Genomic DNA, 25,319 nt, shown 5'->3' with positions numbered 1-25,319 from the left:
CCGTACTTATTGTACACGTACATGCAACGAAGAAAGGTTAGGATTTCTATTACGAATATTGTGGTCATAAAAGCGTCTGCAACGAGTTTGCACGAAAATTTATACGACAGTTTCTCCCCTTTATTTCCCTTCAAAATGATGCAATATGCGGAGGAAGGTGAAACATTAAAGGACCAGTCTAGATGTGCTCATTTACGTGCAAATTTGAAAATGTGTTTATTGGAAACAGATTGTTGTAAAATTGTGAGTGGCTAAACCATAGCGTTGCAACTATCCTAACCTCCTTTCATCAGTACGTCAGAATGTATTTAAATATCGGAAGAAAAATGTGCAAAATTGCATGCAATATATTCATTTCATTCCAGCAAAGACGAACTCCCAAAGACTGCCTTATGAACAGGGATCCATCGGTCCCCGATGAATGTTACTTGCTGCGTCAAACATTTTTCGATTGCAAACACTCGATCGTAAGTAATACAAAAAGTACAAACGAAGTATAAAAATGAACTTGTCGAATTCTATTTTTCTAGATTGACGCAAGACGTAGATTCAGAGGACCCAGAGGAGTTTAATATTTATTTCATTAAGATAGCGACTAAAGAGAACAGAAGAGTGTATATATTACCTATAAGGCGTGATATTAGAAGTGGTTTATTATTATTTCGTTATTATTCGTTGTACATGATATAATAAATCCTATTGTAATTGCGAAATATCAATGCTTATCGTACAACCGTATTTCGTCTGATGAAACTCGTTGGGTTCCCGCGACCGGAACCACGGATGAGAATTCGACTTCCTGGCGCGATCGCAAAGTTACCCTGGAGAGGAGACACTCCCACGCGAAGTACAAAGTGTTCTTGTAAATAAACGTTGTGCAGACAAAGAATCGTTATTCAACAGTTTGTTTGTTTTTTTTTCTCCCCTCGATGGGACAAATCCAATCACACTTCACGTTAATCGAGTCCACGCAGTCTTTTGAGCCGCGCTCAATCGCACACGTATTGTTTACGCGTGTATCGTTTTGGTCGCGATACACGTGGGGGATCACAGTAAAATCGCGAGTCTTTTTTTGTTTATTTCACGTTTGTTCGTTCGTCTTATACGTAATAGGGGCGTCTTGTTCCACATTTTTCTTTTTTGTTTCAGCGAGTACGAAAGGACGTAGTGTTAAGTAAGTTATACGCCGTTGGATTCTTAAAAGTCTACGTTATTCGATCGCGCCTGCGCAATCGTTCTAGCTATTGTCTGTATGCAACAAGCGTATATTGACTATACGATTTTATTTCCGTTTTCTCGGTTTTTTACCTTTTTTTTTTGTACTACAATGCCGAATCACGCTACTCTCGTTCTCACTCTAAAGTTTCTACGGGCACCTAAGAAAGATCTGATTTAAGCTTTCTCCGTGTCTTTCGATCGATCTGTCCGCGTCTCCCGGCGAAAAAATCGCGGGAGATCTATTCGCTCATCATCGACGACGAATAAAGTAGAAATTCAAAAGTTCAAACAGCGACAGTATCGTTCGATATCGCTGTTCGAGATTCGAAGTTATAATTCATCCGTGAATCTTATCGTTTATCAATCAAAACCCGCGAGTATCGATAAATCCAGGCAAAGATATGTAATATCAAACGTGTGAATGCAATTTAATAAAAGATCTGAAGATTATGTTCCACAGAGTATTCTCGACTCGATGAGCCTCTATTGAGCCCTGATCTCTATCGCCTAATTGATCTTGGAGAAGGGTAGGTAGCATTTTTAAAGAAGTATTTCGCCACACCTCGCTGCATTCGTTGTGATATATGCGGTTAATTGTTCGAATATCACAGTTTCTCGAGTATATGATATGTAGTTAGCGATTTAATCGATAGTCGTCGATATAGTAGTAAAAGTGTCTCGCAAATTTCTATTATGTTATGTACATGCAAGTTGCGCTCTGTCGTAACGCTCGCATAAAATGCCGGATGAAATATGTATGTAAAGTCGAAAAATACAAACTGGCCAGAGGCGTTAACTAGACGGGTGTGCAGCCCGAAGCGTACAGATTTATCATCGAGATTTCCCTAAAGCGTATACGAACAGACCACCCTTTGACAATACTTGTTCGCTCATTTCCGCCGTGACCACGGATCATGAAACAAAATAAATCTCCGATTCTTCCTGTCGGTTGGCCGTTCAACACTCGCGTCGAACCCTACGGGGGAGAAGAAGGTGAGAGGGATGGCTCGTTTCATGAAATTGAGAGATTCGTAATAACGTCGGCAGTACGGCTCGATAAAACGGTGGGCTTTGCACAACGGCCACGCAAAACTCGTTGCACCGCGATAATATAAGAAAATAAGTAAGTTTATAAAACTGGGAGAATTCGTGAAACGATCAAAGTACGTGTGTATTATACAGAGAGCGCTACCGATACAATTGCAGGGGTTGCTTTTAAAGACTGAACGAAACGAGCCCTGAAAAAAGCTTCTCCCCGTTACGCGAGGATGACCGTTTCCATATTTTGCATCTTGCACCCTTCAACGCGATTCAGTTAGAGAAAATCCTTATCTACCTAGAGGATATCGCGTTCTGTGTGCCGATAACCACGCCAAGCCACGCGACACCACGTGCTCTAGTCGTAACCAGTGCAACATGAACGAGAGAAAGAAAGAAAAGGGAACCGATGCAGGCCAGCCACGAACGATTCGTTCTCGGATAATTGCGGAAACCTCACTGAGTGGCCCCGTTCTCTTGCACCGTGGCGTCCTCAACGCGTGGTCAGCGTTTCCTGAGGAATCAGAAACACACAGAAGGCCTGTAGAGACCGGTATAGCCGCACAAGCGGGCGCGCAACGCGGGCAACAATATCGCCGCTGCGGAAAGATTGTCTTGTAGCTGCGAGCACTCGCAGATCAGTAGGTACATCTTGTCGCCCTGCGACATGGACTTGTGCAGTGTGATTCGTCTGAGGCCCACCGATTTCGGCAAATATCGATACATCATACGGGCACCTGGAATTAATTGCTTTTTTAATACGAAGACCATCCGAGGATAACATTATCGCATCCTTGTTTAAAATGGATTTGAGTAAATCTATGAAAACGTGAAGGATCAAACCAATCTTGTAAAATAAAGGGCAATAGAACGAATAGAGTACCCGTCCAGTAGAGCCAGTTCTGCTCAAATTTGAGGCCGTCGTCGCCCTCGAACACCTTAAAAATCGAGACGATGTAGCCGGTGGACGGAATCGGTGGTCTTACACCAGGTGGTTCCAGTGGCGGTCTCGCGATGGTTGCAACCTCGTTGAACAGGTCCAACGTATGGCTAGCCGCGTATCGAAGGTCCCGGGGGTCGAACTTCCTCAGAGCAGCGCACTGAACTTCGTTGTAAAAGTCCACGGGGTCTGTGTTCTGCTTGTTTATTAAGTAGTACGTGATGAATGGAAAATCCGCTGAAATTGACATCACGAGTTACAATCAATTTCAATCGTAAATTCGTCGAGCTAACTATACTACTATGAAATCAGTAGCTATAAACCATAATGAATACACGTTATGCTGTCAATATTTCAGGGCTTTCAACATTGACAATGTACAGGTATTGATCGTCCAAACGACCAATTAGGCTCAACTGTACAAGAAGAAACGTTACAGCTAACTTTATCAATCGATATAGTTGTATTCAGATATTTCGATTATTTCTACTGCCTCGAACGTGTACACCATTCCATAGTTACCATTTTTCTCCATATTCGTGAGGAGGATGCTCTGGGAAGCTGAGGGTGCTATTTCAGCGACCAACTCGGCCGCAGTGTCCCGTTGGAGAACCAACGGTCGGGAAACCGGAGTCTCGACCAGTGGATCGAGCGGTTCCAGGGGTGTCATGAAATGCGCGAGGACACATTGCTTCGGGTCTTCCACTTCGAGGACCGACAGAGGACTTCCTGGCCTTTTCTTGTCGGCGATGGGCGCGTGCTGGAACGAGTTGGAATAAAGCTGTGGTTCAAAGGAAACTATTAATCATCTGTTTCTGCAGCCTTCTAACTTTGTGTCTTTTAGTCGTTGACACTCCATTAAAACGATATGCAAGAGATATGGGGTCGTAAAATATCTTATTACGATAGTCTTAAAACAAGAACTGGTTTGCTAAAGGCACGATTGGAAGCAGTACGCGGAAATTGTTAATATTAGTACGGGACATGCACCATTTGGTTGATGCACGGTCATAGAGCGTCATTCATATCAGACTTTTGTTATAGTTCGCCACGATGGTACGGTTTTGTCTATTTTTACGCGTTTGAGGCCGGGCCAGCAAGGTCATAGCGTGTTCAACAAGACTCTAAGGCCAATAACTCGAGCATTCTGGTTTTAGCAGGTGAATTCCTGATTAGCGTGGTTTCGTGCGGTTCGAGTGACTCGAAACGATTCAATAAATATTTTATACCCGATACGATGATGGAGTTACTTCACGACGTATCGTCAGTAATGCCACTGTTTCGAGAGATTTCGTTCGCTTCGAGACGAACGGTTAACATCGAATTTGTGCTTCTGGCGTGTTTCACGCAAGCACATGAAGCTGAACAGACGCATCGTAAATTATAGCAACAGTTTTCCCTTGCGAAATCTAATAGGCATCGATGCAGATGAAATACGCGAGGAGATAATTGATTCTAGAACGCTCTGTTGTCATTGGCAGTACTACGTAGCTTGATGTTGTCGTGACGCTGATAAATTAAGCCAAAAGTATGTTACATGCAAGGATAATCGATTCTAAAAACGGTGGTAAATCTGGGAATGGGTGTCGCTAATGGTTGACTGTCACAGGTCTAATTGCCATGTAACTTCCGACAATTATAAATATATGTGAAAGAGCCGAGTGTCATGCGAGGGGTTCTATATAAAAGAGGTGAACTTGCATAGAAGTTTAATTTGACGTACCGGTACTCCTGCTGGTAAAAAGCGTTCGAGAGATGCGAGGGGTATGATGAAACAGTCGCGATCCAAGGTGGCCAGGGAGATTGGCTCGCCACGCGGTGGGCTGTTCCCGGAAACCACCAGGGGCGTGTAAGCGCCGGACGACCGGTTACCGCTGAAGGAAACCTGTGAACGCCATACAATTCGAGATAATTAACTCTGATGACCTGGCACAAACTCGTGTGCATCCGTACGAATTGGCTCAACCGTCCTGAAAGTTACCTCGAACTATGCGCGCGGGTTTCCCGCTTCGAAATAAAGTTTCCCGTGGAAATCGTTCGTTCCCGACAAACGAGGCAAACCACGTACCGTGTAACAGTGATCGATGCGCAGTCGAACATTCAGAGAAAAGATTGTTTCGATTCAACAATCGAATGTTTTAATTGCAAGAGATATCGTCTCCCTCGAATAAAATTGTTTTAATATAATTGTAACGCAACGACAAGATACAAATTCGCCTATCTCTTTTTTGTTAAATAGATAACCGAATAATCCTGATTCCCCCACTTCTAACAGCAGTGGATGAAACGGAAGCACATACGTCGAGACACCATCGCCGTACACATTTTCCACCGATCGTAAACAGCAACGGCGGCAGCGTAGCCTCGTATTCGTTCGTGTTTTCACGTCAAGCTCGAGTCTGCTGCATTTTTAACGGGGCGCGTATTCGCGGAACGACACCCACGAGTAACAAGTGAATGTTGAAATTGACGCCATCGTCCCGAGCAGGATGTAGGTTAACGCGGTACCTTTCGTACTTCACCCGTTCACCAGCCTTTCGACGGGCCTGGCCGTGATTTATGGCGACGCCCGGAACGCCGCTGACCGTTCGTGACATTTTTTTAACAAGACCGCGACATGTTCGTTATCGTCTAAGGGTTCGTTCCTGACTGATGTTATCTAAAGATGATCAGATGCATGGACGAACCGTAAGGTATATATAGAGAGCTCGTAAAAGTTAGATTACAGTCTGAAACGATTCACAATCTAAGCAGTATAAAATTAAGTGCGCTTGTCAAGGTCTGAAACAGATTAATAGATAATACTATAAGAATTTGAATGATTTACTGCACGTGGATGTTTTATATCCATATAACGAAAAGATCTCTTCTTATACAGTTCGCCAAATAATAACATTAACGCAGCATGCGATGCATCATGTTCGAATCCGAGTAACAATGAAACCTGCTCTGTGCGTGATGCTCTTTGGCACACGTGCCACATTGGTAATTGAAATTATTTCGCAACAATAAGCCGCGCAATCAAACAGCAGGATGTATAATTAAAGTTCAAGATCGAGGTCGAGGTATTGATCGAAGCACGCGAATACCACAGATTTTCTTCCGTTTCGGCTTAGAAGCCATGAGGCGAGAGGATGGGTCGTAGCTTTTTCGGAGATTTTCGCTGTTCCCATCGATTCTGAGGGATTCCGGCACGAGTCTGGTTCAATCGGGAATTGATTCTAACGTGCTGTAGCCGGTGCGGTTGAAAATCTTCATTAAAGCTCCAGAGACTGCACGAAACAGCTATCGATAGAAAATGGAAGCAACTAAAGAATCTTCGCACACGACAGACCGTTCGAGCAGAGAATCAGAAACAAAACCACGAGAAGTGTGTAAAAAAAACTAGAAAAAATCTTGGCATGGTAATAAATTATCCAGAAACGAGAGACGATTATGCAAAAGCACGAATAACGAAGCTATTTCATCGCATTCGGTACTTAGGGATCACGTATCGAGAGGAGACATCGTTCGTTGTGGAAATTTATACATAAATTTATATTCAAGAGGAAACTGAGTCCAAGAAGAAACGCTATAGCTTGCTTGTCGTGTAGTCACACTTCTTCTCGTCGAAGATACCGTAAAAGTCCGACTGACAGATGGTGAGACGCTTTACGCTCCACGAGGGCGAACATCCAACTGCAAATTTCGAAATTTCTTCGAGAGCGATCGTAAAACTTTAACACGCCGTTCTGCGGCCAAACGTCAATGGAAACCCGTCGTAACACGCCCTTAACTGGAATTCGTCTCACTTTATTAAAGCTCCGCTTTTTATTCTTCATTTCAGTGATGACGCTTTTTCCTAATTGGTCCATCGTGACGGGGAAGCTACAGTATTGGCGGTACGGTCACTGCAATAACTACCCCTTCCTTCGACCACTTATTCGAGTAGCAAACCATCAGCAATCCAAGCTCGATGGGGGTTGCTTCGGACGTAAGGGGCATAATGAGCGCAGGATATCGAGCAAAGTCGGGCCCGGCTCCCAGGAAATTTATGGCACGTCGCGAGATCCGCCTTGGCGTGCAATAAGATAGCGAGTTTGCGTGCGACCCGTACGGTGATAGCATAGGTGTAAGTTTATGCGGTTCGTTCCATACACCGCCGTTCGTTTCCTCCATAATTCCGGTGGTTCGCGAAACTATCCCCGCTGCGCTCGTCCCTGGCTGCGCTCACGTGTGCCCCGTATGCATTCAGCCTTTAGCCGTGCATTTCCCGGTTGAAATATCGTCACGGGTGTCCGACTGGCCGTGTTTTCAGGAGGCCACTCATCGATAACGGCCTGCGGATCCCAGAAACAGCGTGCAATTCGCAACGCGGACAATCCTCGTGAGAAAGAATGTTAGAGTTTAAAACGTCGTCGTGGTTGCTCAGACTGACCGACAGCAACAAGCTTTAATCGAACGAGATAACGTTCCGTGTCCCCGATTCATCATCGGACTGCGTGCTTTATACGTAGATTCGAGGGACGAAACAAGATTTGCGATACGTGTGCATTCGTTTTGTAAGGATTCGGGATTCTACGCGACGCGTGAACCTTCGATTCTCGCTGGCCAGTGATTTTTTTCGTTGGAGAGATTGACCGGTTTAATTCACGCCGCCTGGAACGATTCGTCGCGACGTTGCGGTGGCCATCGATTCTGAAATTGGGTTCCTTAGATTGCCAAGAGTCTTTTCTTGCCGGAGATAGCAATTTACCGGCGCAGGTGATTAAATTTAACCTACATCCCCAACACCTGAATCGAAGTATTCGATTAGACACAGGCAAACGATCACAAGCCCAGCCTAAGTGCATTAATCCCATAGATCGGACCTGCGCGACGGCCACGGATTAATGTTCGCCATTTTGGAGAACGATGTTTGCTAATAATACATAGGGGGTGGCCGCGGTTGCATCAATTTTAAAATCTGTCCCCTTGTCCTCTCAAATCGCTAATAATAGTATCGCTAATAATAGTCTTAAACAATTAGTCACTAGTTCTAAAGTATGAAAAAAATAGTTGCAATTGATACATGATCTCACATTAATGAAAAAATAAAGAGTCAATGCTTTAATCCATATCTAACGATTCACCCACCTGTCTAGAAGCAGTTGGTGTCGCCGGTTCCGAGGGTTCCTTTTGCTGCGTCGTCTGAGCCTGTTTCCTCCTCGCCTGTCCACCAGCCCCGGATCCTTGCCCGGACCCGCTGCCCCCGCCGCCTCCTCCACCACCCCATTTGATCACATGGGGGCCCGAGTTCTTCCTGGGCGGCGGTCCCAGCCTCTCCGTCGGCTCCTCCGGCGGCGAACCGAGGGCACCGCCTGACGGGGGTGTTAGGAACAGATGAGTCCGGTATCCGAACCCCTGGTGCTCGTGATCGCCCATCGATGGGAAGTAGCCGAACTCTCTGCTGCGTCGGATCGGTGCGCGCGCCCCGACGGCCGACTGGCCGGCGCCGCGCACCACGCCGAACCGTGACCCCGTGTACCCCAAAGTGGCCGGCCCGTATACGGTTCCGAGGGTCGTTCGACCCTCCAGCCCGCCTCCTCCTCCTCCACCACCACCAAATCCCTTTTCGCTGAAGTTCTTGCGGAACATAAGATTCATGACTGACTAGTATGAGGGACAGGTTGGGAGTGAAACGTATAGTTTTTTTTTTTTTTATATTTCACTGTGGTATGTCGCGGTCGAGTGTAGTGATTGGTACGTTTCGAGATGTTTCGAGCCCAAGGGTGGCTGGCTTTGGGAGCTTTATAACACGTGGAAGAAGCGGCGCCCGGTGGTGGTGGCGTCGGTGCTCGACGATCACGAAAGCGTCCCTAGGCAGCTTTCTTATGCTTACGTCTCTTTCTCCGTTAGGATTCCGTACCGCGATTCTGTACCGTTTCTTTTCTTTTCATCGATTCACCATAAAGATCGTTTTGTTTTTTCGGTCTGCGACGTCGTGTTCCGCAGTCTCTCGACGGGCCAACGAACCGCGGCTGTCGAGCTTCGTACGCGGGATCAACGGTGTCGCTCTGAACGGTTGCACTCGCAATCAAATCATCGACACTGTTCGAGTCGATCCGGATCGTTAATCGGGAAGGGATGGAATTTCGAAGAGGCTACCCGTTAACCTAGCGCACTCGAGTTACTTGGTTTCCGTCCACAGACCGAGTGGATCGTTGACTTTTCGCGTTTAGAAGAACGGATTCGATTTGTCATCGCGGGAACCGCTCGAAGCCTCCCCTCTTATCCTCCTCCCAGCGAACAGAAACTTTCGACGAACCAGGATTTTTAACAACCGTTCCTCTCTCTAACTGGTCACCAGTGGCGGCGCGAACTTCTTCCTCTATTCCACTTTACTTGTCCGGCAAGCGTCACTTCTACCTAGTTTCTTTCGACGCGGCTGCTAGTTCGCTCCCAGTTCGAACATTAGAAGAAACGCAATTACGATGTCTGTTTATACGCGCTACGAGACTTGGTTAATTCGAAGCTCTACCATCGCTTGGCCCGCTCCAAGATAACTAGTTCCCCGATCGAGATCTCTTTCTCCGTCCACTTGGCGAGTTACCATCGTGCTCGCACCTGAAACGTACGTTTCCACGTCCTCGTCCAAGTATCACACGGTCATACGTGTAAAAAGCCTAGGATGATGCGGAATGAGATCAGATTTATACAGGGCGTTTATACAGGGGGGACGATTTATAAAGCTGTACGAGCCAGCTTCTGCCGCGGAAACGACCTAACCACGCTCGATTTAGCTCGCCAGGCGAACTCAAGGTCCAGAATTATAATTACGCTTTGTAACATGACTGATCGCGTGTCACGAGGAGGATCGTAGATCTTCGTTTATTGTTCTAATAAAGGAATACAAACGTACACGACTCTTCGAACCTTACTTTCCTACCAGAACAAACATACTCTCTATCCTTCCATCGTTGAACCATTTCTTTTCCACATACACACACGTACACACTACTTGGATGCAAACTTTCCACCTAGATATCCCACGAAATGGCACCCAATTGTTCGACTTGCACGAAACCTCTAATGTCGGTAACTATAGACTTGGAAATTATTTATTCGTTACGCCTCGGAGAACGGCGGTAACTGTTGCATGCTGAAACGACGTCTTCGAAGCCTGTCCATGCATCATCCCTCTGGTTACAGATACACCCCTTTGGTGCGAGGTACGCGCGACGCGGGCACAACATGGTGAATATCAGCGATCGTGGAGTCACAGGCGACGCGATACATGCCTCCTAAGCCAGGAAAGGACTGTTTGCTAAACCAAGCGACACGGACTTTAATAGTCGAGCCTCTCGATTGATCTGCCGCAGCCGCAACGACTGTCTTGTCACGGCAGCGTTCGGTGTTTACGGCGCAGCCGGTGATACGCGAACCGCAGAGCCGTCCAAGGGCTCGATACCTGCGGGCCGACCTGGAACATCGACTGGAATGGCCCCAAGTTCGATCTGTTACCGCGACTTGCATAATTTCAACGGATCGTTACAGATCGATCCACGATAGCTCGAACAGGGGATGTCTCAGAGGTTGACTGGGGGGATGAAGTTCAAGTGGTGACAGTGTTTCGTGGAACTTGATTGTTCATCGAGGAAAGCTTGGAATTTCCCTGAACGGTACCTATGCTGGTTTTAAGAGAAGAACGTACAGCTACTATTTTATCAACGTCTCTCTCTTTGAGGAACGCGCGTTCTTTACGCTCCGATGGAAATACGCTGCTGACATCGTCTACTAGCTCCGCGTTACGCATACAAAGGAGAACCATTCGAGTGCAGGAACGCGTTCTGTTCAGCTGGGACAGAATTAACGAGCATCACGAAGGAAGGACGTACCCCTTCGACGAACTTCGAGCGATAATTCCCGAAGCGGTCTGCAGTCGACCGGCAACCGTTCGCCGTTTCGCGTTTACAACGGTTGGCCGGGGCGCGTGCACGACAGTAATCGTTTCGTTGGTGATTTGCGAGGCAAAACGAACCGCGTTCTTCTGAACGAAACTGGGAGGTTAAGGCGAGGTGGTTCGTATTCAGGGTTACCCGGGCTCGACGCTTCGCTTCCGATCGCGATCTCGAAACGATTGGCCACCTTCGGTTGCTTTCGTTCGTCCGCCAGCACAAAGGCACCGGGGCTACCTTGGGCGGATGCCTTCTCAACATGGAAAGCGAACACCAAAGCAACAATTATCGGTTATCGACTACGATGGACGATCGTTAAATATGGATGCGTGGTGGTGTCGGATATAGATTAGTCTGGCTGGAAAAACTGATTGGTTCTACGTCTACCCAAAATTACAGAGCGAAGCGTGAAAAGAAAAATACAAAAGTGTACCATACGGATGGGGATCCCCACGCGATCGATACTTAAACAGAACTTAGTTATCGTTAACACAGAACAGGCCGGGTAAACCGTTGGAGCTCCAAGTTCAAGGGATACCCGTGGGCATCGAAGGCGAGTGGGGAACGTGATCGGCCGTCCAGCCACGGGTCTACTCCACTGCGGCCTACGGGAGTCGTACGGAGAAACGGGTGGTACGTAGACGAAGAACGTTCCCGAGGCGGGGCTCTAGCACTGTCAACTGTGTTCATCCTACCACGATAATCCCACAATTCACAAAGACATGGACAACAAGTAGCAATACGATGCGTGTGTAGTAGACGAGCGACAGCACAGGTTGGATGAATCGCTGGCTCGCGCGATCACAATCAGACGGAAGAACAGGTTGGTGAACGTGTCCGGACTGGGTAGTACCTGGTGGTTGGCTCGCTGCGTGGTTGAGGGCCGCGCGTATCGCCGTCGGGAAACGCGAGCCGTACAAAATCGAACGGCGACGCAGCAACCGGAACACAGAGCACGATCGCGCGAGGCGCACGTGCTCGGCTATGCGCTAGATCGATACGGTATTGAAATATTCACGGGGGTTGATGTGTGTGTCGCGCGAGGGAGGTCGAAGTCAAGGCCTCCCGTCGAGGCACTCGTTATCTCCGACCCTGGTCACCCGGCGATCTTTTCCGTTTCCACCTCTGCGGTCGTACACGGACGCGTCGCTTCGCGTGTTTCCGATTCGAGGCTCGATCGCGGATGGATCGATCGATCAGCCGTGACACCACGTGTCCCCGACGAGCGACTTCGCCAGAGTGAGGGTAGCTTCGCCACGCGACCGACCGCCTCGAACTGAGCCGTACCACGAGGCGTCGCGACGCTGACCAGGCCCGATGACGTCGTCCGCCCGCTCCGCCAGTTCTACACCACCGAGTACGCTCTTTTGCGCCACTTCAACCACTCGCGATCGCGTCGAGGGAACGCGGGCGAATTCGGACAGTGTTTACGAGCTCCTCCGAGGTGTTACAAACGATCGGTTTTGGACGGGTCGCGAGACAGCAGGCATTGAAGCGCGACCGACGCATTTCTCGACGACTACTTGGCAACCGCTCGCGGACGTCGCATCGTCGTTTGTTGGCGTAAACAGTAGATTCCATCGGCGAGCATGGTACGGTAATTTTATGGGAACTTAGTAACGCGAGAGACAACGGGAGGATCTAGGACAGGAGGCTTTCGTAGGCTCTAAAGCATTCGCGGATGGCAAGTTTACGTTCCCACAGAACTGTTGAAAGTTTAAATCGCGACGGATCTTTCGAGCGACCGCTTGGCACTGGTTCTTCCTCGAGCACGAGGCGACGAGACGACACGCCAGGATTGTGAATAATTAGGGTTCTTAACGCGCGCGAGGAACTTGCTTGCTTGCTTGTTGCGCGAGTGCTTCGAGTGTTCCTTTCGTCGATGGTTGCGGTAGGCTTTCGTCGAAGATCCCATCAGTAAAAATCGATAACGCGCAGAGGTGAAACTGGTTTTATCTCTTCACAAAGTGTTCCATTATTTTATGCCCGTCGACAGGTAGATTAAATGCACGCGCGTAAGAAGAATGACAAAGCTGAAGAGTCTAAAAACAATTTTTTCTGGATCTCTGCCAGTCGGAAAAATTCACTCGCCCCGAGCGAATATTATTAGAACGTACTTATCGCTACCGTAGAGAAGGCTGAAGGATTTTCTCGCTGGTTTCTTTATCACAGAGCACTACGGAGAATCAACACGGTCACGCAAAGTGGTAATAATTTCTTTGCATCGACAAGCTGAGTAAACTTTATCAAATTGGAAATGGAAATTCCGCAGACGTAGAAAATAGTACCGAGCATGACTTCCTTTAGCGTTACACTTGGAAATGCGCTTGTGGAATTCGATGCCTCCATCGTTTTCATGTTCGACGCGTACTTAAAACGCGCGATAATCACATCGTAAAATAAAGCCAATCGTAAACGTTAGAATTCATCGTGAATGAGAAATGTGTCTTGGTTGTTGGAGCAAAGCGTCATAACTGTTATTGCAGCGGGAAGATTATTGTTTGGAAAGGAAGAGAAATGGAATGGTCGTGGAATGTTTATCGAGGTCGCATAGCTTATGCCTAGCTACAACTATATATTTTCGACAGACGAAATGATGAGATAAAGCCTGTTATCTAACCAATTTTTATAGATCGCAGTGGTCATGCACGAATTTATAATTAATTTCAATTTAAATACGACGTTTACTGTTATCGCTGTTCTTTATGAATCCAATGGTGTAGAAAATAGAACGCGGCAGAGAAAAACATAGGATTGCATTTGAAATTCGATCAGCTTCTAAGATACTGTACGAGGAGTTCGCATATTCCAAAACCATCGCGATCCATTTCGACTAACGCGTCGATTTCACGAGTACGAGGGGCTGTCGTGAATAATCGAACCGGCGGCGGGAGTGGTCCCCTTTTCGAGAGATTTACGTCGACAGACCGTCACCATAATTCAGAACGTCGCGTCGTGGCTGGTGAATGTGAATAAAAGAGGACCGATTCATCGTTGATCGCGCCAAAAATCGCATCTGTCGTGTTTTCTGGCAATGGTCCCCCTTACTTTTCTTCGGTTCACGGGTCAGCGAGCGCGACGGGGGCTGACACAGATTTCTTCGTAACATTCTTCCTCGCACGAGACTCGTGCGCGAAGGAGGAATTCGTGAACCGGTCGCCAAATTGGCAACGCTTTATGCAACGATGGAACAACGCCACAGCAACCCTCGATGACGAGCCTGAATTTATTGCTACTCATACAACTAATACAAGAAACGGGAGTTTGGGTCATCTGGGGCTACGCGTGCATCAGGTACACGATGTATCTTCGCCATCCTTTGCTGGCATCCCATACTTATGGCAGATCTATTATATGCTATTCATCTGGTTTCCAACAGAACGGGTCTTTAGAAAGACACGAGTGTTCTTTAAGTAGGAGTTAATTAGCGCAATGGCTGTCGCATAACTCCACGCGAAAAGAAGACAAGGCTGTTCTACTTGATTTTATAAACCAATCTGTTATCGTAGTCGATTTATGTCCACGAATTGTTAACAGATTTTTCTCCACTTGTATTACACATACCATGAAATGAAACGTAAAACACAGATGCTGAAAAGATAGTTTTGCGTTCGAAGAATATTCCGTTTCATACTCGAGGGAGTTCTAGGCGAGGTTTGAACCGACGAGAGCCAAGGAGGATTGCTGCTTTCATTTTTTATACGAACGAACGCATTGCAGGATGGGTATAAAGAAGAAAAATGAACATCCGAGTGAAAAAAGGGGGAAATTTCGTAGTCGTTGCTGTTTGATTAGGTCCTCCACGGACGTTGGAGTATCTCTCTCGTCGAAGAAATGTCTGCCCGCGTTACTCGTCTGACTACTGGCTTACTCTACTGCGAGCCTCTAACGAGCTACGCCCTTATTTGTAATTAACAGCACAGCCTTGAACGCGTTTCGTTGCCGTGTTTCTAGCAATTCTCGCTATCCTACCATCACGTTTCACCCCATTTTGCTATCATTTATTCGACTTTCAACAGCGTTCTTAATCAGTTGCAGTGATTACCAACCACTCCCTGAAAGATTCCTGCCCGTGGGACGAGGACGCGAATGATTGATTAGATATTATTTACACGACTTCGATGTACTGTTCACTGTTATTCTTGGCATTCGCAGCGGGACTAAAGTTAACGTACGTATTAATGGCAAGCTGGCGGAACGACAGAAACTATGAATATACATCAAGGTGGCCAGGCGCGGTATGGACCGGCCTATCACCGTACCAATAGCACAGAAAATCGGTGGTATCAACCATCGATCTCGCAGTGTCATGGCAATCGATGCTCGACCTTGATGTAGAGGCTTATCGAAACCACTTCGTTAATCTTCTTAATGGTGGCTGTTCGGCGTTTTCCAATGAGCAGACTTGGCCATTTCATTTCGACGAATTGAAACGGAGGGTGGCTTCCCAACTAGCCTAAACACTGAGCGCTACGGATAGCAGAATCGCAGATAATCGGTTTGTAAATTTTCCCTATCCTTCTTCATCTTTCTTCGGTACCAAATGACTCGATAATGCAGCTGTTGCGAGGCGTACAGAACTTCCCCTAATCTCCCGTCGTTTGGTGCTCCGTTAAGGCGTCCATGTGAAAGCGGAACGGGATCATTAAACTTGAACCTCAGGGTTCAAGTGCACGGTTCAACGTTTATTATCTGCTGATTTGCGATCTCGCGTTACCTTCGTTCCTAATCGCGCATTTTTTCTTTACTATTTCATTAAAACCAATTATCTCTGAACATTTCGTAACTCTCAGGCGACATCGCGTTCGCTGAATTTCCTAATTCGCAGTCCGGATAAGTAATACTTTTCGTAACCGAAAAGTGTTTTTCATCTTGCGACTGCGTTATTATCCAGGGTTATTTTTAAGTATTAAAACGTAATAGAATTGCCAAGGAAAGACTCTCTGACGAGATAAAGAACGCGAAGCTCCGTTTGCCATCAGTCAACGACAGACGGTACGTGATCATGATCACGCTGTCATGAGACTACTGTGAAGTTCAAGTATTCGTTGGCTACTTTCCATCCACACGACACCCGGAACATGTCGCGTACGCGTCGGCGCGTTGCAAACGCACGTACTGCCAATATCTACACCAGTGGATTCGTAGCTTGCCCGTTCAAATTCGAAAGGATTTCGCGTAACAAGGACACATTCGCCTATAGAAACGCGTGAAAAGTGCAACTTGCTAACGCTGTGAAGAAAGGAATTTGCTAACGCTTCTTTTCTTCATAGAAGCAATTGCGTACATTCTTTTTCGACAACAATATACCATTTAAATAGACTGAACAGTGAACGATCCATAATTAAGAGAAACCAAACTGACTGGAAAATTTGATTTGCTTTTACGAGACTAGCAACCAGACGCAGCCAGAGCACATGTAATAGTAACGAATCGATATCAGTACGGTGGTTTGCGAAACTGGCTCAGATCGATTCACCCCGTACCCTGCACGCGGAATCGCTTCAAAGGGGTAAAAGTTACAACGCAAATGCACCTGCGTGCTCTATTAGCATTCCAATGGCGCACAGTTGACCTTCGTCGGTGGGAATTTACCACCCTGTTACGACGCGTCTAGACAGCGTGCGAAGTTGCGATCTCCATACGCGGCTGCATTCCACGTAGCACGGAGAACTTGAGATTCTCTGAAACGGTTCGTTCCTATGGACGCATGCGAAAGCAGTCACTTAATGCAACGTACGTGCTTCGCGTCCACAAGAGTGAATTTCACGTTGCGTTACGGTACGTCTCGACGCGCTCTAAACTGGAGTGCCGCGCGTGCAAGGGTGCATCGAGACGAGTGGCAATGCAACGCGAACGCGTGTATTCTGTTTATACGTCATTCATGTTCACATGTTGCATCCCACTCATTTGGACGCGCTCTAAACTAAAGTCACAAGAGTGTACCCGGACGCGCGAAGTATCGCGTAAAACATGAATTGCGAGTTGCATTACGTTCGTTGAGATGTGCTTCAAATTAAGGCATTCAGTTGATTGCAACGTAACGTGCAATTGCTATCCTTCGAAAGTGCACACCGTTCATCTGCACAACCCAACCGTGTCTCGTCGGATGTGTTACGTTGCACGTTGCGTTACACAGATCTGACCGCGTGGTTACACCCACGATCGCGTGCTATTTTCAGGCCAAGTTTACTCGCGTCAACTGCAACCAAAACGCAGCAGTTCGTCCCTATGGAATTTTTCATTTAAACCTATACTCTGGTTACCCAACGCGTCACGTGGAAAGAAAACAGCAGCTTGTTTATCGTGGAACGCCACTGCTTGAAATGTATCCGTTTCGCAGCTGTTCGCCCGCGTCCGATCGTTTGTTCTTTCGTGCTCATTTTATTTGTTGACGCTGCGGTTACGAATGTTTGATCTGGTTCCCGTGGGCCAGACGTAACGCGTATTCCGGGTACGCTTTGTTGTTTCGCCAGTGAAAAATTAACGACAACCGAGGATACCAGAATAGAAATTTAAGAATTCCCATTTGTTTGGCAAATTTGTGCCTCCGTCGTGCAACGGAACGATTGCAGACTGTCTGAGCCCCGGTAAACACAATGCGACTCAGACAGAATAAACTTGTCGCCGCGAGAACGATCTCAATTCTCGCCGTTGACAATGATTCTGATCTAGCGCGATATGAGACATCGGTGAACCATTGTCTGGGAGGGCTGCATAAAAATCATGATCATTGTTCGAGGAATGTACGCGGAAAATAACGTTTGATTGTTTCGCAATGTTTAGATGTGTACGTGTGTACGAGCAACCTTGCCTCGTCGTTTTCCTCGATGCCAGATCTTAACTCGCAGCAAGCTCTAAATTATTCCACGACAAAGCAAGCATTTATTTTGTGGTAAGCCGCGACTCTTAATCGCTCGAAGTAGCTCCGTGTAATATTAGAATTTTGGAAAATTCGTTGCTTGGAGCGCATAAATTCGCGAGGGTGCGGTCCAAGGGTGCAACCGGGAGGAGAGTAAACTTCGTGGGGAAAGGCAGACCGCCCTAAAACGTTTCGCTCGGATGGCCTAGGCGGTTCAACAAGTAGTCATAAAAGTCGCGAGAGCTTGACAAAACCGCCGGTCCGAGTTACGACTCGGTGAAATTTATCGTCCAACGTAAACGGCGGCGACCGGATGACTTCCAGTTTCCATGATTACTTGAACTTTCAGCGTTCGCTTCCAGCCGTTTAATGAAATAAGTAAAAGCTCGAGCGTTTCGTAGGGTGAATTCGGATGGAGTCCTTAAAAGCAGAGACGTTTCGAGCCACCTCGATGAATTTCAGCTTTCGATCGAGTTCTAAACTGGACTTGGTCAACAGTATTATATTTCAGACAGTGAAACGGGTAGTTCGTGCATTGTACGCGAACTGTGACAAGGGATCCGAGACCGAAGTCGTTAACCTCGATATTTAATCAACATCGTGCAACAACTCGCTTATCCACGATCGTACTTTGCGCTTCGAATGCTCGTCGCTTACAATTTTGGTCTATTTTTGCGCGATGCATAAATAAATGGCCCTCGACGACGTTTCCATCTGTCAGCGGTTGCGATCGTGCGACTTATTGGACAGTCGTGATCGAAAAGATTAATTAAAACTGGTAGCTGCTACGCACCGCTTCCCGCAGCTAGAACCGTGACCGTTCCTTTTTCTCCGTTGCTTATTTATTCAAACGCCTCGGGAAAATCGAACAGCAATGTCGTTCGACATATCCAGTACCATTTTCATCGCCTTTCACCGTCGAGAGAACTATGCAGGACGTGAGATTGCATGCCACGAAAAGGAGACGTAGTGTCCGTTAAGAAAATCATTCGGTTTTTGATACTTGCAACAATTGCGAAGAAAAATAGCTCTGAAAGTAGATCCAGGATTGTTATAGTTCGGTTTTAGACTCGTTGGAACAGTTTTCGCGATAGAATCATCATGTAGGATGGATCTTTCCAATGAAAAAACCTTTTCCACTGAGCTTCAGCGTTGTCTATCAATTTCAATTTATAGATCCCCTATCCTGCGTGACAGTAACGATTCTATCACTGTAATTGATTATTAATAAGCCTGCTTATAAATGCAAAGTTATTTTTCTGAAGATAATAATCGACTATTATTTCTGCATCTATCAGCTATAGATGCCATTATGTTATGGCATATCTATTATATTTCTACGTATTCGTTAATTAATATTAACGACTGCAATTATTGCGATTATTTTTCATATTGCGCAAGGCTTGAAATTCCGCGTGGAACCTGTTTCGCGAATGTGTCGCGTTTATCGGGATCTGTCGCGAAACCAGCGTCGGAGTACACGTTCACAGGTAAATACTCGTCTGGTCGACACAGAATTGATCGTGCACCTTGATGGGCCCCTGGGAAAAAGCTTTTTCGCCTCGTGAAAACGAGCCGCTTGTGTAATTCTTGTCGCGATAGCCTTGATTTGTTTAAAGTCACGGTTCAATCGCGAGCTAATTCGCAGTTTCATCGAAGGATGGTCTCGTGTTCCTAAAATTAGGATTGTTCGCTCGTGCCGTTCGAATATTTAAAAAGGTCGATTCATTCGCCTGTTAACGCAGATTATGCGGAGATAGAGTGATAATTGAAACCGCCAATAACGCGAGCGTTATGTATCCGATTTCGAATATATTTGAACGTTCTATAACGTAATACAAATATTTGAAAATCTCATTTATAAACTGACCTGACTTTTATGGAGGAAATAGGATTACGATGAAGCTGAGAAGTAAAAATATTGGAATTTCTGATTATACGTGGACCTGAACTCTTTGAATTTAAGATTAGATTATACAATTCCATTTCCTAAAATGTTTTTAACGCACGCGTTTACGCTTTGTTATTCAAGCAGCGAGGAAAAGGTGATTTTCCTCTGAAATTTCCAAATTTCAACGTACGTGTGAACACTATATATTCCAGAACAAAGCGAACAGTGATCACAGGAAATTGAATTTCTCGATCCGGTTCCCCGCCACGTGACGGAACATGATTTACGATAATCTGGTTTACAGGAAGCAAACACGGAACACGAGATTCAGCAAATTCTTTGATCCTCCTGTCCATAGTTACACGCGCGATTACACACGATCAATAATCAATATTTCGATACAAATTACATTGTCTTCCCACGACACTAACTAATGGCAATAAAACAACCGATTAAATACGAAGTTTACATAAGTTTCATACAATAATCTGTAGACATGACTTTTATAATTGCCTGCATCATTTCTCGTGACACGTTGCGTCACAGTTCTCCTCTTTTACCATTTTTTTTTACATGGTCGTAAATAAATGATATGCAAATGACAGATACAGCGAGTCGACGATTGAGCAAACAAGTTCGTCTAGATGCTAAGCGTGCAGTATTTGCCCAAGTGGTAACGTGAGTTTATTTTTCTTCAAAGATCATTTCGGCGACCCATTCTTCCTCGAATAACTTTAAAAATACCAGCGTGTCTCCCGAAAATATTTATGCTCCTGCGATATCTCAAATATGCAGAAACGTTATATTTAAACGATTCTTCCACTCCGTTTCGCAGCTTTTCGAACGTTCGATAACGCCTCCCTACCTCTTATTACGTTACCAAGCCACGTTTGCTTTGCGACGAATCATTGAACGCGAACCGCCTCTATCGAAACCCCGTTTTCGAACTTATATAGTTTTATCTGCGTCCGATAGTTAGGCGAGCAGGAGCCGCAACAAATGGCGAACGCTTGCTTGGCGAACGCGACGTAGAATGGTCGCCAGTGGTGAACGGACAATTCCCTTAATCAGACGGTTCGCGCGTTTCTCCGATGTTTATCGAACCAACGAAACACGGAGGCCTTTCATGCCTGCCAAATGAACGCGATGCCAATCTGCGAGGCTCGTTTTAAAGAAGCTGTCTGAAAATGAACGTTTCGCTCGATGAAGGGAGCTAAATGTTCGACTTCTCGGTCCCAGTAGATTCAGACGTACTGGTTAACAAGATCAGACGTTGCACCCAGGTGTGGATCGAAAATTGTAAAAATGTTGGAGCAGGTGATTTAATGGCCTGTTAGAATGATTTCGAAGAGAGTTTCCTTCGTATTTTCCTCACCTTTTCCTTCTTATTTTACTGGACATCAGGATTTATGAATCTCCTATAGATGCTTTAAGAAAATCCTACTGGATTTAATTTTTTGTACGCTACTTAGAAAATGGATAATACGATTCTAAGATCTCACAAATTATCCATCAAACGAACCTAAATCTACCTAAGCAAACACCTTTTCGATCCCTTTATCAGCTTTTCACTTCATATAACGCGGTACGTATTTGAATATCATTCGATGGTACCAACCAAGTGACAAAGTAGTTCGATGCGACACGGTCCATGCAAATTTGCGTTAAGTAACCAAAAGAATCGATAGTTGCAAACACCGGGACGCTTTCGTCCGTCATGATCATGGTTAAGGGTGCGTCACGAGGCGACGGAAATTGCAATTAATTCGGGAACACGTGGCACTGCTAACCACCGTCATGCATAATGAAACGAATAGTGAATGAAACATGAAGCGTCGCGAAACGCTCCAAATCGCAAACACCAACGAATGTACTTTTCAAAAGGAAGCTTGCAAACGCGACAAGGGTTATAGAAACATCGCGATTCATCCTGTATACTACAATTCGAATTTTCATTCTATCCACCCAAAAATATTTTCTACGAACGATATTTCTCAATATTGTTCGATGGATCCTAAATCGTTGCCCGCAATAAAAATTGATGATCGATTCATAGAATTTCACATCGAGGTGATACCCTGATTCCTCCCAAAGGGATGATTGATAGTGCCTCCGTTGATCGGCATTCGGTGCGATTCACATTAACCAGTTAATTGCGACAGTGTTTCAGAACGCATCACTTACCGCACCTTGCCATTCATTTGATATTAGTTTGATCGATGATAGCTGGAGGTGAAGCGTGCCAACGCGATTGTTCCACGGAGCGAAGGAATCTATCCGATTGGAACGCGGCGATCCCCTTTCAGGGTTGACCGCGCGCTGATCAAATGTGTATCTTTCGTTCTCGCTTAAGTTTAACCAACTGATTCTACATGTGCGGCAAATGGACCCAACGACGGTCGAGCAATGGAATTACGCGAAACGAGAAAGGAACGTTCGATTGTTCTAAGCATCATCTAAAATCAACTATATTAATTACCCAAAATCATCAGCTGAACAAATGAGCAAACTGCGTCAATGAGACATCAACGTTTAAAACGATTTCAATTAGTTGTTATCGAACCAAGTTGGCGCCTAGAGGCACTCGACTGGAGGATCATAAAGGGAGGCTTTCTAAACGGTCTGGCGAACGTCAAGTGCCTTCGCTTTTCTTCACCAGCCTCTTAGGGGACGTCGTGAATTCGGCCACGAGCGCCAGGAACTCGTCCATCATAAGTGGTGGACTTTAACGCGCGTGTTTCGATGCGAAGAGCGTCGTTACATTCATTGGCCGGTCGTGTAACTTCCAATTCGAAGTTTCGGTGGAATTTCCAACCGGTCGTCCGCGTCGATTCCCGCAGGATTTACGCTGATGGATCACGAGCACCCGGGGGTTATTGTTCGCCGCTATAATCAATCATCAAGCGTAATTGGCCGCATGCAAGTTAGCCGTGCGATTTTCTCTCTAGGACGACTACGTGAGCTCGTTGGTGAAATGTAAAATAATCTTGCCCGTGGGACGAGTGCGTATAGCAGTCGTTGAGCAAATGATTATAAATAATTCTCTACTAACTCTAGATGAAATCTTACGTTCCCCTTTATCACTGTTCTTTTCTTCCTTACTCGGCCTTTCGACGCAAATAATACTAATGATCTGTCTCGTCGCAACGAATGCAAAAAACGGTCCATTTAAAAGTTCGAGATGAAGCTTATTTATTAGGCAGCTTTTGTTAAATCGAACGACATTTAGATACGAAGTAATCGGAGGATGCAGTGGTGAAGCAGGTAGACCGAAGTGCTCGTCCCGATTCGAAACTTTATGCGCCCGCTATAGGAACCCAATTTCCTTTAGTACGAACTCCAGAACCGGCAACTTTCAGGGATCGACGTGGAAATCTTATAGAATACGCGCTCTCACTCCGTTTGCATCCGAATGGCAAATAACGAGTAAGTGGAACGGTAATGATAAGAAGCCTAACGCAAAATATGGCCGCAGAGAGGCCGGAGATCACCTTTCTGCGTTTACTGACACTGTAACGACATTACTAGCGGTCTAACCACGCGTCTCGCGCTAGTTTGACAACAAAAACCCGAGAATTTAATAACGTTCAACAGAAAGTTTCTGCTCCGTTCGAATGTTTTGTCGTCTTAGCTGCACGAGACACGGACGCCATTTCAAGTCGCGAACTTTCGATATTATCCGTTTAAGTAAGAAAGTTCCTTAATTACGCTGCCCGTTGGACAAAGGAAAATTCAAATAAATATACCGGATATCGATCGCGCGAACTTTCCCGCCGCGGAAGTAAACCCCAAACCACCGACTCTACGAGGTTTCCCGATTAGCCGATAAAAACATTTCTCGTAAGGAACGCAAACGTATATATCATAGTTTATAGCCCCCGTGAATACGTTACCGACATCTTTCAATGCGTTCCACTTTTATTAATCGTAAATACGAAGGAAGGCTGCAAGTAGAAAATAAAGAAGCGTCCTTTGAAAACGCGGAATCGCATAAACCGTGGTAACAACCGGTTTTAAAATGCTGGGAACGCAAGCATAACGCAGCAATGGGTGGCGCTATCGGTGAAAAGGAGGATACGAAAACCCGTGCATAACGCGCGTTGTACGCGTGCAGTTACGATGCATGCGATGCAATTTCGTAGCGTGAAGGAAGTACTCACCGGTGTCGTAGAGTGGACAGGGCATGTACGCGTACCGCTGTTCCGGATGAACGACGGACTTGTTCCTCTGCCCGCTGGTCATGGTCGCGAATTTGGTCACGTACTGCAGGAACTTGTCATAGAAGAGGAAGAAGGTTGTTCGGATTATCGTTAAGGCGGTATCGTAGCCGGTTGTTCAATGGACACGGCCCGTTTCGATGGATCGGAATCAGCAGAACGCCGTACGATTACCCGGAGATGGCCAGGTGCGACTGCATCCTGCAATAGCGCAGCGACGCATCGGTTGCCGGGACACTCGGTGAATTAACCAATTAAGGATGATCGTGTTGTCCCCGTGCCAATTAGGCACCGCTCCTGCTGTCCGTACCCGGCTCTGTGTGCACGCGTACGTGTGAAAGCCGTCACTTAATTAGCACCGAAATAACTTCTTCCCTTTGTGGCCGTGGCTTTCCTTCTACTGGCAGTGTCGCGAGACTTCACCTTTTACAAGAGACATATAAGCAAGGAATAACACTTCGCGTTTCCTAGCCGTTTATTTTTAGTCACGCGGTAGTCGCGATTCTGATCACTTCGAAAGCGCGGAGAAAATGGTGTATCGATTGTCTCGATCGACCCGAGGGTAACACTGTTCGCGGTTTAAATGAATGGCGGTACGTACGATTTCTTTTAATATGGCGGCAACGCGTAAGATTCGATACCCTCGACCGAATCAGATTCGCGGTCGTTAAATTCATTTAGTTGCGGTATACGCGCAAGGGACGCCGGGATTTCTAACAACCTCCGACAATCGAGCCTGTTTCTAGATAACGAACCTATTAGAAGGTTCAAAGTTTCCCACGTTACGCCCCCTTTCCCGTTTTCGAGAGTTCCGAACTTCTTCGAATATTCTGTGAGGGCGCGCCACCGGTTCAATAGACATTGACATAAATGGCTAACGATCGTCGATCAAGTACATCGCATATTTCGCGGGAAATGAAGTGCGTGTGTGTGTACTTAACAAGAGGTCGCGTTTTCGCGGTAAATTTTTCGCGATTAATACGAACGTGCGCCAATTACCACCTCGTTTGTAGCCGGCCAGTTTATTCGTATAAATAACGGGCGACAATCGCGGGGCAGGTTGCACGTAATAAAAGTCGCGCGATCGTCGAGGAAATCACCGTGTCGACGCGGTTATCGGAAACGGAAGGCAATAAGCTACCGCTAAGTCAAATTGCCGGTGTCGTTTTAACGCCAGTGCGGTATACGCGTGTGATCGGTGCTTGAATCGAGTGCCTCCTCGTTGCGGTGCCCTCGA

The 25,319-nt window shown here is 46.3% G+C and overlaps 2 protein-coding genes across 5 annotated transcripts; one reads left to right on the top strand and one right to left on the bottom strand.

Moving 5' to 3' along the window:
- The first annotated feature begins 21 nt into the window (after window positions 1-21).
- Window positions 22-1,647, top strand: LOC143430360 (cytochrome c oxidase assembly factor 5). The gene is made up of 3 exons (XM_076906592.1): window positions 22-243; window positions 366-467; window positions 531-1,647. The coding sequence occupies exons 1-3, from the start codon at window positions 22-24 to the stop codon at window positions 570-572; spliced, it is 366 nt and encodes a 121-aa protein (XP_076762707.1). The 3' UTR covers window positions 573-1,647.
- Window positions 638-24,475, bottom strand: LOC143430340 (uncharacterized). Of its 4 annotated transcripts, none has more exons than XM_076906558.1 (6): window positions 24,026-24,475; window positions 8,312-8,535; window positions 4,920-5,081; window positions 3,719-3,977; window positions 3,140-3,433; window positions 638-2,993 (listed from the first exon to the last, which is right to left on the bottom strand). In XM_076906558.1, the coding sequence occupies exons 1-6, from the start codon at window positions 24,105-24,107 to the stop codon at window positions 2,779-2,781; spliced, it is 1,236 nt and encodes a 411-aa protein (XP_076762673.1). In that variant the 5' UTR covers window positions 24,108-24,475; the 3' UTR covers window positions 638-2,778. The 4 variants fall into 4 exon arrangements, with proteins under 4 accessions (XP_076762673.1, XP_076762674.1, XP_076762671.1 ...); XM_076906559.1 differs by lacking the exon at window positions 24,026-24,475 and adding an exon at window positions 11,966-12,467 and having other exon boundaries at window positions 8,312-8,800; XM_076906556.1 differs by lacking the exon at window positions 24,026-24,475 and having other exon boundaries at window positions 8,312-9,117.
- Window positions 24,476-25,319: the final 844 nt, after the last annotated feature.

This window comes from Xylocopa sonorina, chromosome 13 (assembly GCF_050948175.1).
Source record: "Xylocopa sonorina isolate GNS202 chromosome 13, iyXylSono1_principal, whole genome shotgun sequence".
Taxonomy (NCBI): Eukaryota; Metazoa; Arthropoda; class Insecta; order Hymenoptera; family Apidae; genus Xylocopa; species Xylocopa sonorina.
The sequence above is the reverse complement of the archived record's forward strand: the minus strand, read 5'-3'. Positions and strand labels throughout refer to the sequence as shown.

What these genes read in the sequence shown, in the direction of transcription:
- LOC143430340 (XM_076906556.1), bottom strand. Translation starts at nt 8,821, where the DNA reads ATGAATCTTATGTTCCGCAAGAACTTCAGCGAAAAGGGATTTGGTGGT. An exon ending in TTTTACCAGCAGGAGTACCG is followed by an intron (nt 3,978 to 4,919) that starts GTACGTCAAATT and finishes TTTGAACCACAG; the next exon opens with CTTTATTCCAACTCGTTCCA. An exon ending in GAACTGGCTCTACTGGACGG is followed by an intron (nt 2,994 to 3,139) that starts GTACTCTATTCG and finishes AATTAATTCCAG; the next exon opens with GTGCCCGTATGATGTATCGA.
- LOC143430360 (XM_076906592.1), top strand. Translation starts at nt 22, where the DNA reads ATGCAACGAAGAAAGGTTAGGATTTCTATTACGAATATTGTGGTCATA. An exon ending in AAACAGATTGTTGTAAAATT is followed by an intron (nt 244 to 365) that starts GTGAGTGGCTAA and finishes ATTTCATTCCAG; the next exon opens with CAAAGACGAACTCCCAAAGA. An exon ending in TCGATTGCAAACACTCGATC is followed by an intron (nt 468 to 530) that starts GTAAGTAATACA and finishes CTATTTTTCTAG; the next exon opens with ATTGACGCAAGACGTAGATT.